General features: G+C 44.4%; 1 protein-coding gene across 1 annotated transcript in view; it reads right to left on the reverse strand.

Moving 5' to 3' along the window:
• Positions 1 to 7,144: 7,144 nt before the first annotated feature.
• Positions 7,145 to 14,556, reverse strand: part of LOC146352852 (low-density lipoprotein receptor-related protein 2-like) — a 41,671-nt gene continuing 34,259 nt past the window's right edge. Inside the window, exons 23-30 of the mRNA XM_084829687.1 lie at positions 14,038 to 14,238; positions 12,458 to 13,004; positions 11,159 to 11,287; positions 10,697 to 10,804; positions 10,056 to 10,292; positions 8,802 to 9,324; positions 7,629 to 7,746; positions 7,145 to 7,220 (exon numbers count right to left, since the gene is read on the reverse strand). Of these exons, the coding sequence (XP_084685813.1) occupies positions 7,176 to 7,220; positions 7,629 to 7,746; positions 8,802 to 9,324; positions 10,056 to 10,292; positions 10,697 to 10,804; positions 11,159 to 11,287; positions 12,458 to 13,004; positions 14,038 to 14,238 (1,908 nt within the window). The 3' untranslated portion in view covers positions 7,145 to 7,175. The remainder of the gene's footprint in view (positions 7,221 to 7,628; positions 7,747 to 8,801; positions 9,325 to 10,055; positions 10,293 to 10,696; positions 10,805 to 11,158; positions 11,288 to 12,457; positions 13,005 to 14,037; positions 14,239 to 14,556) is intronic.

A 14,556-nucleotide genomic window follows, 5' to 3' on the forward strand; every position in this document is an offset into this window, starting at 1 on the left:
CTCTCCTGGAGTATGCTGAAGTTCATATTCATTGCATCGGTGATGCTATGTAGCCATCTCATCCTCTGCCATCCCCTTCTCCTTTTGCCTTCAATCTTTCCCAGCATCAGGGTCTTTTCCAGTGACTTTTCTCATCGCATTAGGTGGCCAAAATATCTGAGCTTCAGCTTCAGTATCTGTCCTTTCAATGAGCAGTCAGGGTTGATTTCCTTTAGGATGGACTGATTTGACCTCCTTGCAGTCCAGGGGACTCGTAAGAGTCTTCTCCAGCACCACAGTTTGAAAGCATCAATTCTTTGGCGCTCATCCTTCCGTATAGACCAGCTCTCACAGCCATACGTTACTACTGGGAAAACCATAGCTTTGATTATACGAACCTTTATCGGCAAGGTGATGTCTCTGCTTCTTACTGTGCTGTCTAGGTTTGCCATAGCTTTCTTCCCAAGGAGGAAGCGTCTTTTAATTTCATGGCTACAGTCACTGTTTGCGGTGATCTTGGAGCCCAAGAAATAAAATCTGCCAGGAAGTGATGGGGCCAGATGCCATGATCTTAGTTTTTTTAATGTTGAGTTTCAAAGCAGCTTTTGTACTCTCCACTTTCACCCTCAACAAGAGGCTCTTTAGATCCTCTACGCTTTCTGCCATTAGGATGGTATTGTCTGCATATCGGAGGTTGTTGATAATTCTCCCAGCAATCTTAATTCTGACCTGTGATTCATCCAACCCAGCATTTCTCATGATGAACTCTGCATATAAGTTAAATAACCAGGGCAACAATATACAGCCTTGTCGTACTCCTTTCCCAATTTTGAACCAATCGGTTGTTCCATGTCCGGTTCTTACTGTTGCTTCTTGACCCTCGTACAGGTTTCTCAGGAGACAGGTAAGGTGGTATGGTACTCCCATCTCTTTAAGACTTTGCCACAGTTTGTTGTGATCCACACAATCAAAGGCTTTAGCATAGTCAATGAAGTAGAAATAGACGTTTTTCTGGAATTCTCTTGCTTTCTCCATGATCCAGCAAATGTTGGTGATTTGATCTCTAATTCCTCTGCCTCTTCTAAACGCAGCTTGTACTTCCAGTAGTTCTTGGTTCACATACTGCTGAAGCCTAGCTTGTAGGATTTTGAGCATAACCTTGCTGGCATGTGAAATGAGCGCAACTGTACGGTAGTTTGAACACTCTTTGGCATTGCCCTTCTTTGGAATTGGAATGTAAACTGACCTTTTGCAGTCTTGCGGCCACTGTTGAGTGTTCCAAATGTGTTGGCATATTGAGCGCAGCACTTTCACAGCATCATCTTTTAGGATTTTAAAGAGCTCAGCTGGAATACTGTCATCTCTGCTAGCTTTGTTGTTAGTAATGCTTCCTAAGGCCCACTTGACTTCACTGTCTAGGTTGTCCAGCTCAAGTTCAGTGACCGCACTATCATGGCTATCAGGGACATTCAGATCTTTCCTGTATAGTTCTTCTGTGTATTCTTTCCACCTCTTCTTAATCTCATCTGCTTCTGTTAGGTCCCTGCCTTCTTTGTCCTTTATCATGCCCGTCTTTGCACAAAACGTTCCCTTGAGATCTCCAATTTTCTTGAAGAGATCTCTAATGTTTCCCATTCTATTGTTGTCCTCGATTTCTTTGCAGTCTTCACTTAAGAAGGCCTTCTTGTCTCTCCTTGCTATTCTCTGGAACTCTGCATTCAGTTGGGTATATCTTCCCCTTTCTCCCTTGCTTTTCGCTTCCCTTCTTTCCTCAGCTACTTGCAAAGCCTCCTCAGACAGCCACTTTGCTTTCTTGCATTTCTTTTTCTTTGGGATGGATTTAGTTGCTGCCTCCTGAACAATTTATTTATTATTTATTACATTTATATCCCACCTTTCTTCCATCATAGAACTCAAGGTGACTACATGTGGTTCCCAGGTAGTCTCCCCTCCAAGCACTGACCAGACCCAAACCCGCTTAGCTTCAACAAGGTGGCTGCCTCATGTGCCTTCAGACTATGCCATGGGACCTACGTTACGGACCTCCGTCCATAGTTCCTCAGGCACTCTGTCTATCAGGTCTAATCCCTTAAATCTATTCCTCACCTCCACGGTATATTCATAAGGGATATGATTTAGGCCATACCTGAATGGTTTAGTGGTTTTCCCTACGTTCAATTTAAGCTGAAATTTTGCAATAAGAAGCTCATGATCTGAGCCACAGTCAGCTCCAGGTCTTGTTTTTACTGACTGTACAGAGCTTCTCCGTCTTTGGCTGCAAAGGACATAATCAATCTGATTTCGATATTAACCATCTGGTGATGTCCATGTGTAGAGTCACGTCTTGTGCTGTTGGAAAAGGGTGTTTCTCAGCGTGTTCTCTTGGCAAAACTCTATTAGCCTTTGTCCTGCTTCATTTTGTATACCAAGGGCATGCTTGCTTGTTATCCCAGTGATTTCTTGACTTCCTACTTTAGCATTCCAATCCCCTATGATGAAGAGGGCATCTTTTTTTGGTGTTAGTTCTAGAAGGTGTTGTAGGTCTTCATAGAACCGATCAACCTCAGCTTCTTCGGCCTCAGTGGTTGGGGCATAGACTTCAATTACTGTGATGTTGAGTGGTTTGCCTTGGTTTCGTACTGAGATCATTCTGTCATTTTTGAGATTGTACCCCAGTACTGCTTTCCCCACCCTTTTATTTATTTATTTATTACATTTATATCCCGCCTTTTTTCCTCCAAGGAACTCAAGGTGGCGTACATAATCCTCCTCCTCCTCCATTTTATCCTCACAACAACCCTGTGAGGTAGGTTGGGCTGAGAGTCTGTGAGTGGCCCAAAGTCACCCAGTGAGCTTCCATGGCCGAGTGGGGACTAGAACCCGGATCTCCCGACTCCCAGTCCAGCACTCTACCCACTACACCATGCTGGCTTTTATTGACTATGAGTGCTACTCCATTTCTTCTAAGGGATTCTTGCCCACAGTAGTAGATATGATGGTCACCTGAATTAAATTCGCCCATGCCTGTCCATTTTAGTTCGCTGATTCCCAAGATGTCGATGTTCAATCTTGCCATCTCATGTTTGACCACCTCCAGCTTACCTTGATTCATTGATCTTACATTCCAGGTTCCTAAACAATATTGTTCTTTACAGCATCGGATTTTCTTTTTACCATCAGACACATCCACAGCTGAGTGTCCTTTCAGCTTTGGCCCAGCTGCTTCACTCTTTCTGGCGCTACTTGGAAATTCCCTCTGCTCTTCCCCAATAGTATATTGGACACCTCCCGACCAGAAGGGCTCATCTTCCAGCGTCATATCTTTTAGCCTTGTGCTATGTTCCATGGGGTTTTCTTGGCAAGAATACTGGAGTGAGTTGCCATTTCCTTCTCCAGTGGCCCACATTTTGTCAGGACTCTCTGCCATGACCTGTCCGTCTTGGGTGGCCCTGCACGACATAGCTTATGGCTTCACTGAGTTACGCAAGCCCCTTCGCCACAACAAGGCAGTGACCCATGAAGAGGAAACAGGACTTACTTGTGGGTAAATATTATAGAAGGATCTTGGCCATGCAGAAGAACACTGCTGAATCATTCAAATCCCCTTCAGCATCTCAAACATGCCCTTTAAAGGACACCGGGGGGGGGGGAATATGTGCTGGCTGCACCCCAGTGCCCCTGTTGGGTTCACCCCACACTTCGCACATGGAACAAAACTTCTGAAAGGGGAACCTATGCTCATTTGGCTGAACAGCCATAGGTTTCTCCATGCATTTGGGAACCCTGTGTGATTGGCCTTGCCTTGCCAATCACGTGGAGGAGCCTACACGCCTTCAGACAAACACAGACAGGCTCCCCCTTCATGCCTTCTGTTCAATGGCAAAGGTCCAGGATGGAGCTGATGGGGATGTTTGGGGCTGGGCCAACGCATGTGGCCCCCTTCCATGCATTAAACACATGGAGGAACAACACCGGAAGGGGGTTCTAGAGTTAACACTGGGGGCATCTCCATGAGTGACTGACTCCGAGCTGGCTGCATGTTGAGGTCCTTACTATACATGACGTCATGGCCATCCAGCAACCACCCTAAGCTTATCACGGAAAAAGTGGATTTCCTGAGACTACTTAAAGTCCAATTCTTTTCCTTAAGTCGAGTTCTCTGTGATAAAGTTGTTGTGTGCCCCAAGCCCCGCAGTTACCTCGGATATGCTAGCCCTGGCCAGCGGTGTGCCTTTCACCGTGACCCCAGTCATTTCCCGGTACAAACCAATTACTGTCTACTCAGAAGTAACCCCCACTGTGATCAATGAGGCTTGTCTCCTGAACCCACACACAGCATTTACAGAGCTCCCCCTCAATTGAAACAGATTTTTAAAGCACTAATATCCTAAAGGCTATAAAGTGCATTCCTGAAGCTGCGATACTGTTGCTTGGTTTATTCCCATTCAGAAATAACTACTTCCACCTTCGATCACTGGATCCTGTGCAGCATCAGGTTAGAAAGGGGATTGTTTCCCATCACAAACATATATGTGTCTACTCAGAAGTAACTCCCATTGTGGTCAATGAGGCTTGTCCCCAAAATGCACACTCCCAAAGTTACTAGATTCCCATGAATCGAAATAACACACTGAGGAACCTTAATGTCAAAGCTTTGAAGCTTTGATTGATTGCAGCACTGGCAGATCAGGGCAGAGAGAAAGTTGTGTGTTTTTAGTGATTGTTCTTTAAGGGAGTAAATGCAGGGTGTGTGTGTGTGTATGGAGACAGAGAAGGAGAGTGATTTATGCAGTGACACAGGAGGAACCCTCCTGGGATTTTTTCCAAGGTGAAAGCAGGTGGGGGGGAAGAGAACCTGGAGCAGGGGGGGAGCCTCTTATTGGTTGAGCAGCCCCTGCCAGTCACAGGACATTCACTGAAATCCCTCCACCCAGAAGTATGTTCTGTGAAGTGATTTATAGTGTTCCGGTGCACCCCTTTGTGGAGCCCTGCCTGGACCAAAGCCGATTCCAAGAAAAATCTGGGTAAGCCACCATTCCCTTCCAATTCCGTGGTCATGGAGACGGTCCTAGTGTTGAACCTCCATTTGAATCCCCCCTTCCAATTGATTGCGGAAAAGCAATGCCTTCGCAGCGTTAAAAGGGCTCCAATGCAGAAGCAATTCCCGATACTTGGCAGTGCAATCCTATGCATGTCTTCTCAGAAGTAAGTCCCATTGAACTTAAAACAGATTTATGCCAAAAGAAATGTGTATTTAATTGCTCCCTATCTAGTGTGCCTGGAGGATTAGAAATGAATTGCCCCCTGGGGTGGGGTGCTTTAATTACTAATTGCCTTCCATATTCTCTCTCCTTAGGATAAAGAAAAAGTTGATTTATTAAGGGGCAAATCTTCACTCATTCCCCCTGCTGCACCGAACAGGCAGTGATAAAACAGGAAGGCACCAGAGCCATTAAAAGTCAGGCACCAGAGCCATTAAAAGCCAAATTGGCTTAGGATGATGAAGGTTGTAGACCCACATATCTGGAGGGCACCACTTTGGGGAAGGCTGCACTAAGCTATCAGCAGTCCAGTTTACCCTTATTGAAATGAACAGGAAACTGAAATTGCCAGATGCCTAAGTTAAATGGGGTCCATTCTGTCCCCAGCAACATCTCAAAACCAGGTCGGAAAATAATCTGGTGTTTTGCCTGTATCATAAATTCCCTATTTTGGTGCTTGTTGTGATTATACCACATCAAGGGGTCTTGAGAGCATATTTTTCTGTTCGATAAAAAAACCCTCTGTACATTCTTGTGTGTACAAAAAAAAAACATTTAAAAGCACTGTAGGGCTCTGTTGGACCCCAGTATTACAGAGGGCGGAAGAGGCCCCACAAGACAAGTACCAGTTTTGCCCTTTTTTCCATGAATGCCATTCAGTCATGTCATGTGTTAGTATTTTACCAGTTTATACATTGCTTGCATTGCAGACATAATGCATCCACAAGGATGCAGGTGGTGCCCTGCTCTGTTTTAACGCATTTTGGGGGAGGTAGGAAGAACATAATTCCTTGATATACCTCAGCAATAAACTTCCCCCATCAATGAGGTAGTATGCTAGCTGGTCTTCCCTATAGTCAACCATGTGCAAAATCTTGAAAAGGCAACTCTTACCTTTAAAACACCAAACCAGTGAAAGGGTACAAACAAGACAAAATTAGACACATGTAAGTCCCATTAATTTGACTGCAGGGGAGCTTTAAGCACACTTAACTTTTCCACTGACATGGAGAGCTATAAGCAATCAGTTGTGGCTGGAACAGGCTCTAATCTGGACCCCAAAGACCAAATGCTGTAGAGCATAATTTTGGCACAGGCCATTAAGGCTGGTATAAGGGGGAAACTAGCCCCTATACTTCTATGAACAAGGTGCTTTTGCCTCGCTGGCTTGCACTAAGGACTAACTTGTGCATCTCCAAACTGGCCCCTTGGCTGCCTCTTGTCAGGAAGTCATAGCAAGGTATCAGCCAAGCACAGCTGCCCACAGAGCAGCTTGGTGCCACTCTCACTGCAGGGGTTGAGGTCTATATTCTTCCAATACAGCATGACTGATCATGTAATTTTTATGCATGGTGTGGGGGAAGTGGATATATAGATAAGCGTTTCTGTCTCATAATACTAGGGGCCAATCTGTTTTCCCCTTGTTACTGCAATGCCTGGTTTACTGGGGATGCACAAGACATACTCAGGGGCTGGTGGTTCCAATTTTGGTGGGGCAAAGGTTCCTTTCCTTTCTGAGTTTTAGTTGCAACCAGCCAGAAGGTTAAAGGAGCTATCCAAGGTGCTGGGACCATTTGGGGGTGGGGCTCAGCACCTTGGATAGCTCCTTTAGCCTTCTAGATGGTTGTGACTAAATCAAGAACAAAGTCTCCGCCCCACCAAAATTGGTGCCACCAGCCTCCCCTGGACATACTCATGAACTGTAATCCTCCCACAGTTTGTTTCTATATTCCAATAGTTTGCATCCCCATTTTATGATGGCTTTTTTGTTCATTGAGGTGTCCCTGCAATAGTTATTTTGGTGCAGATAGTCATTTTGGTGTAGATAAGTGGTGCACTATTATGACTCACATTGGCGGGAGTTGCACCATCATCCCAGGGTTGTATCTGAACGGGACAGCAAGAAATTTGCAAAAAATAGTTTATTGGTTTGTTTTACAATTCTGTGCTCGTGCCTGTCTTCAGAGGGGTTGACAGTTCCTGTGGAGAAGAGCAAAGCCAGGATTCAGGCCTGTACAGCATTATTACTCGAATAGTTATGTTTTTTTTCTGGCATTAGTGGTACTACAACCTAGCAGGATGCTTGTAATAATCTAGTTAAGTTCTTCAGCCAAGGAAGAGCTGCAGATAAATGCTCACAGCTTTGCCAAGTAGGGTAGCCTATTTCACTTGACAGCCCCCTCCCTGCCAGCATCTTAACCATTCACAAGGTCAGCTCTTTTAGGCAACTAGGTGTTGTAGTCCTGCTGGCTTTGCATTTCAGAACATGCATACTAAGTTTAAGATGGTAGAAGGAACAGTCTTTATCACATGAACATAGAAAGCTTTCCAAGTGTGTGCACAAAAGAGGTGGAAGCTTAGAACAGGCATCTTATTGGATGGCCTCACCTGTTCTGGATCATACGCTGCATTGATACAAGTTTCGTCTTCTACAAAATTGTCTCCCTTTGGTTCACTATCCTTCTGGTAACTGGTCAGTGTTTTAGATGATCCTGTACTTGAGGTTCTGTGAGGATAAAAGACAGACAGACAGCAGTTCAAACACCAGGCTGAAGCCTTTGTCCTAAATTGTAGTGGTACAGCATAAAAAACCGTGATTTTGCTGTAGCACCATCTATATCAGGGGCAAGCAGCATGTGGTCTCAATTAGAAAACAAATAAATCAACAAAATGGTACTTCATAGCAGCTATGGAGTACCAAGAAGGACAAATTTAGTTTGCCAACAAGCTAAAACTAACCCTTTAATCAAATTTATTTTTTATTGTCTAAAAAAGCTAGTGCGGCCTGCAGGAGGGTCCAAAGGGGAGAAAATGGCCCCCAGGCCTCCCACAGTTGCTCACCCTGATCTACATAATTCATTTGCCACTCATTACATGTTGACACTTGTATTAAAAAACTTTTCAGGCGTGCATGAGCGCCAAGATATTTTGTTGAATTATTCTGTACAACCACTATCACAAGTCTGCCATTCAAAGTTTGTATGAAGCAGTATGTTTCTACAAGCATATTTCTGCTGCCTGGGCTTAAGGCTCTGCTGAAGTTAGAATTAGCAAAAGTGTGTGATGAGTAGAATGCTGTTTGAGAATTCGATTTTGAATTAAGACAGCATTCAGTGTCTTCACTAGAGTAGAGACTTGGGCTCAAATGCCTGCTCAGCCATTGCATTCCCAGGGTAACCTTCAGACAACTGGCTAATCTACCTCCAAGTTTACACCTTCACATTTTTACTCTATTTTTCAGCAGCACAAGCAGGCCCACAGCAGCCAACAAAGCACAGCTAGAATCACTGAAGTAATAAAAATGGAATCAACCACAGATGTGAATAATCTCCCAGGTAAGGTAGGTTAGGTTGTTAGGGTAACATCCTTCCTACTTCTTTGAAGAGGCAAGCATAGAAAAACAGATTTTCCTCTATTGCAGGTTAGCAACTCAGAAGTCCTTGTTGACAACAGAGGTTTCCAAAACACAGCTTGAGGTCCATCTTCAAGTCCACATTTACAAGCTTTCACCACTGCACATGCAGTTACGTAACATGGCGGAGAGAATGGCAACAAGCTTACCTTTGGCGTGCTCTTTGTTTCCTGAAGTAGATAAGGAGCCCTGCTCCTGCCATCGCAATTAGCAAGAGAGAAATGATGCCCAGAACAGCGGAACCCGCTGTGGACTTTGCCTCCTCTTCTTCACAGTAGTCTCCGCTATACCCCAACATACAGTTGCATTTCACTCTATTGTCTTCGACAGTGCAGTCTCCTCTCAGATTACATGTCTCGCTGCTGCAGTGCTGTGACTCCAGACCGCTTCCCAAAACTCCCTGCATCAGAGAGGCTTTGTCCCATTGCTGCGTTGCAGAGGTCTTTTGTCTCCTGCTTGGAGAGAGCGCCCATGCTGTCGCTGTAATGGCAGCAGCAGTACTTCTGTGTTTTTTCACCTCTGGTTGTACATACACCATTGTAGCGGGAGGTTTCTTGGTGGTGCTTTTTATTGGTGCCAGTATTTTTTTCTTACCAAGAAATGGCTTTGTTCGCAGCATTGTTGTCCAAGATGGAGTTGTGGACTGGGGTTTCTTCTTGACAATGTAGTTGCCTGCCAGTAGAGAACCATTAACTCATCACTTCTGGAACACAGAAAGGTCAACCTAGGCCTGCTAGTTCTTTGACAACAAGGATAGTGGTGAGCAAAGCTCACCTTTCAAAGGTTGTACTATGTACTTAAAAAGGCTAGGTGTCCATAATATATTTTCTAGTAAGGGCAGTGCAGAAGTGAGACAAGCTTTTAAGAACAGCTAAGTTGTTTCAGTTTCTACTGACCAGCTTGGAAGTCTGGCTGACAGTTCAGTTATGGGCATATTCCATTCTAGATGTATGAGTTTAATACTTTTACACCACTTTGCACCACTTTGCACCACTTTGCACCACTTTAATTTTTATTGCTTCCTCCAAAGAATCCTGGGAATTGTACTTTTGTAAGATGCTGAGAGCTTTGAGATCCCTGGCCCCTGTTCACAGAGCTAACATTTTCCAGGTTTCCTTTGGAAGGGAGGATGACAAACTAGCAGAAGTACGTGGTGGTGTTAGGCCTTCTTTTGCTTTTACTGAAGGTTTTTGTCTGAAGTGCAAACCTCAACCTAAGTACCAGAGTTCTATGAAATCGGAATTTTTGGTAAGACAGCAGATGACCTTAACGTATCTCGACTTTCAAACCAAAGTGCCAGCAAGTTACCTATTCTTTAGGTGTTATGGGCTCTTTGGCAAGGCAGAGTTCCCAAGCAACCATTTATTCACAACACATGCCACTTCCTCATTTGGGCCACTCACAGTTTGTTTCATCAGATCCATCAGGGCAATCAACACTACCATCACAGACTTGCCATCTTGCAATACATTTGCTGCTATCCTTGCAGGCTTGAAGTGGCGCTGAACATCTTTGTGCTTTGGTGCATTCAGTACCACGTTCTAGATTGTATCCCATGGTGCACCTGCAGCTTCTCCCTTGTGGAACTGGTAAGCAGATGTGGCTGCATCCCCCATTCTTTTCTGAACAGGCATTGCTACCTAGAAGCAGCAAGAGAAAGATATTAATTGCTTCAGTTTTATCTGCCATTCTGCAAAATGCAGTGGGTTAAGGAAGTGGAAGCAATTTGTCAACTTTGTTGCCAGTGCGGTAAGCTTATGCTGGAACTTTATCACCTCTTCCTCAATTTAAGTAGTCTGGAAAAAGCCTAAATAAAAGATGCCCACACATTTTCCAGGGCGTCTCAACTTGGCAAATCCTTCACAGTCAGAACAGTGATTGACATCCCCATATCTGGGATTGGTGCCCAGAGAGGATCCCTATTTTTGCATTGTTAAAACTCACCATTTTGAGCTATACCCAACAGGACCCCAGGCATCACACTCACTGCTCAGTATTATTGAGATCTCCCTTTAAGACTGTAGATAGATATTATGAACTGTACCTTGCTGGTTTGGTTTGCTGTAGGTCTTTATATCCACAAGTTTCTCATGGACCTGAAACCACCAGATTTTTACGAACTCCAGATTGCTGTGCCACACCCTTGTTGCCCCTGTTAGACACAACATTTGCCAGACTTAGAGAAAAATGCTTTACAGTGCCGATGGCATTGTTACAGTTTTATACTGCCTGGAACTAGACTTCCCCATGCTTGGCAACTGGCTAGCATCTGCTTATTTATGAGCCAGCCAGATAAGTTCTGTGCCCCTGGAACGCTGGTCATCATCTAATTATACTGGTCAGTCTCCAAACCCTGCCATTTGGCTCCTTGACTTTGTTAGCACAGCAGGGATGTGAGTCAAACAAACACAGCAACATCAGCCTATCAGCATTTGCATATGTTCCAGTCTGCCACACATAGCTATATTTGCTTTCAAATATGTCCTGCTGGGTCAAGACTGCTTACTGTTGTGTGTCAGTGTTGTCCAGATAATCATTCCTTCCCCCATTGCGAAGAGTGTAAGGCCATGCAGCCCTCTCCGAACGAGTCTGTATTGAGTGCCATCCATCCGAATGCTTTCCACAGCGCCTTTTACTGGAGGAAATAAAGTTAGAGCCTTGTTGTAACAAGAATATGAGGTTGTTGCATGAAAGCTACCCCTGTTGCTTCTTAGCAGCTAGAGCAAAAATATATGAGATTTGGCCCACAGTACATTAAGAGTTGGGATCTGGAGAGAAATTTAGAGTCTTTAGAGAAGGCATTCCATTGCCAGTCACCAGAGTGTTCTCTCAACTTTATGCCATCTTGGAATATTTTACCTAGAAGCAACTGAATTTTCTAGAACAAAGTAAATCAAAAGTTGAATAGCAAAGTTGAGACATAGCTGCAGCCTTGTATATATTAGAGGGTTGTTTCTTTGGTAGGATATACATACAGCTTTAAAAATCTGTCACACCAAAGCAAATTTGAAAGCTAGCCATCCATGATCAACAAGGTACCTTTACCAACAGAGAGGAGCACCCGAGTTCCCTGCCAGCCAGGGCAGTATACATTGGCAGGTGCACTAGGATGTTCCAGAGCTGTCAAGCAGCCTCTAGCAAGCCAATCTTTTACAGGAAAAGGGTTAGTCCCTCCAAGAGTAGGGGCCTACTTGGGGAAGCATTTGTCAGCACAGCTATTAAGTAAGCCTTAGGCAGGCAACAGCACATGCTGAAAAGTTCACACAGTTTAGAGAGATCAATTGCCAATCATTGATGATGTTTTATTGTCAGCAACTAAAAACTGGTACCTAGGTGAGAATAGGGGGTTGATCGTTTACTCAATGGGGCTGTAGATCATCTTGGAATATTTTTTCCTGCAACACTGGGACACTTTATAGCATGACCAAAATCAGACCCAGGGCAGAGCTAGACAAGTACTAGCTGGCTTGGTTTAATGACACTCATCTGGTTCTCTAGGAGCAAAGTGGGCTGCAGTCTTAGATACATCAGGCGGAAATTCTACATCCCACCTCTTCCTGGCAAACTTGACAAGCCTTAGTTGGTAAATAGGGTAGAGGAAACATTTTCATAACATTTATCCTATGTTGCCTCAAGAACACGAAGTAGGTAGGAAGGAATAGGGTTTTTTTTTTTTTTTTAAGTTAGCTAGTGCTTCGGCCAGAATATATAGTGCTTCTGGGAAGATAGCCAAGTCTTCCATATGCTAGGAAAGACAAGCTGTGCCCAAAGCATTTTTCACCAGAATGCACATTGGACTACTTACTTTTGTCAGCCCAATAGAGCCGGGTGCCAGCATCCACTATTGTTAAGCCAACAGGGGCCTTGGATCTCCTCCAGAGAACCCTCCTTCCACTCCCATCCATGGAGGCACATTCTATCATGGGACCAGGCAAGCCATGCTCAGAACCCAAGTCAGCAACACACATCGCCGCGGTTGGGGGATGCAGCACCACAGAGGTTGGATGGGAAAGCCCATCGCTGATCACCACGTGTGTATATCTGCCATCTGAAGTTGCTGTTTGGATGTATGGGTGTTTGTCGTCAATCCAGTAAATGTTGCCACTCAGCCAGTCTAGAGCCAGAGATGTTACAGTGCCCTCAACTGGCAGGATTTTTTTCATGGAAACTCTCCCATCTTCCTTAATAGCCAGGACCTTTAGGAAGCCACCTTCAAACTCTGAGAAGTAAAGAGCCGCATCACGTGCAGAGTAGTCTACAGCTGTCAGGTGGCTAATGTTGGTCAAGGGGAGAGTGATATGGTCAGGAAGAGTCACTTGACCCCAAATGGGGCGCAGTTTCTTCAAGTAGACCTAGAATTAGGCACAGCAACAAAACCAAATTTATATAGCTTAGGCTTACAAGTGGCTATATCATAAGTGGACAGCTCACAAGGCAATTCCAGGCCCCAGTCTTCAAAGGAAGAATTCTGTTAGAGAATCCTTCATGGCACAAGCCTAGGTTTGCATGACTTCTGCCTCCATTCCCAGTGTTGAAAGACTGAAGCTTTCATAGAAATCCAAGACATCTGCCTCTATAACACTTGATTACTGAAGCCAAAGTGTCATTTTCCAATTAATGGAGCTGTACAAAGGTGTGATTGGCTTTATTCATATCTTCCTCATTTCTGTGAGAGAAGACAGAGGTCATGGTGATTAGGGATGTATGAATTTGGTAAAATCTATTCTGTCTGCATTTCACGGATTGTCAAGTGCCTTTCATTCCGTTGTCCACAAATTGACAGAATTGGATTTTTTTCCCGTTTCCCAAATTTGCGCAAATTTGCACTTGTGCAAATCCCCCCAAATTTGTGCAAATTTGCACTTGTGCAAATCCCCGCAAAATGCACAAGTCTCCCCCCATTCCCCATCATGATTTAGCCTATGGGGAAAATGCACATTTTTGGCTGGTGTTCTTTTATTTTACATATTTTTGTATGACTAACTTTGTGTAAAATTCCGGAAAGTAAAAAAGGTTTGCAAGTCTGTGGAATCCATGCAACTTGGGAAGAGCCAGTCCACTGTGGAATCTGTGGATTGGGTTCATAGAAATCCAAACTCATTTGACTCCACTGAGGATTTCTCTGACATCCTTAATCGTGATTAATGCACACTTGCCTTCATGGAAAGAAGCATGACCTAGTGTTATAGTGCAGAGAATTAAATGCAGTGAACAGCATTTACCCAACTGGGAATAAAATCCACATGTAAGCTACTTTCCTCTAACCAGAACCCACCACCCTTTTAAAGGCTACAGGACCCCTAGGTGGTCCTAGGGTGGAATTTAGGTGACCTAAATTCCCAAGGCCTTCTTAACTATTATGCAAGAGGTCATTTAAAGGAATACCTGTGTAACAGATGCTTGTGCAACCAGAAACATGAACGTCGAATCTGTTAGAGGAATGCAGGTCTTTCCATTGCTTGAAAGCACAAGTCCAATTGGGCAATGGCAGCTTCCTCTTTTGTCTGGGTTCAATAAGCACAAGTGTGAACAGCCAATTCTCACACAAGGGTTGGGGGCTGCTGGCTGGAGAACTTCATGCATTACCTGAAAGCCAATTTTCTGTATTTTAATAGCTTTGACTGAGCTAGGTCATCTCCATGTTTTAAGTTTACAGTTTAGTCTACACGAAGGATAAAAAACAGTGCACAGTGCACACTGCATGTTGCATCAATAGGACCTCCAGTCAGCCCTGTTTGCTTTGGGTTGTGGTAGTCAGAGCCACACTCACACAGGGCCTACTAAAATACTAATTAGTGCAACAAATATGCCATTCCCAATAGCAGCATTTGTCCATACCTCATTCCAGGCCGAGCTTCCATTCTCTCAGTCTGCCTTGTAGCAGCAGAGTTTGAGAGACTTGGG

Source organism: Heloderma suspectum, chromosome 2 (genome assembly GCF_057233095.1).
Source record: "Heloderma suspectum isolate Gila_16-S chromosome 2, 16-S_ref, whole genome shotgun sequence".
NCBI classification, from domain to species: domain Eukaryota; kingdom Metazoa; phylum Chordata; class Lepidosauria; order Squamata; family Helodermatidae; genus Heloderma; species Heloderma suspectum.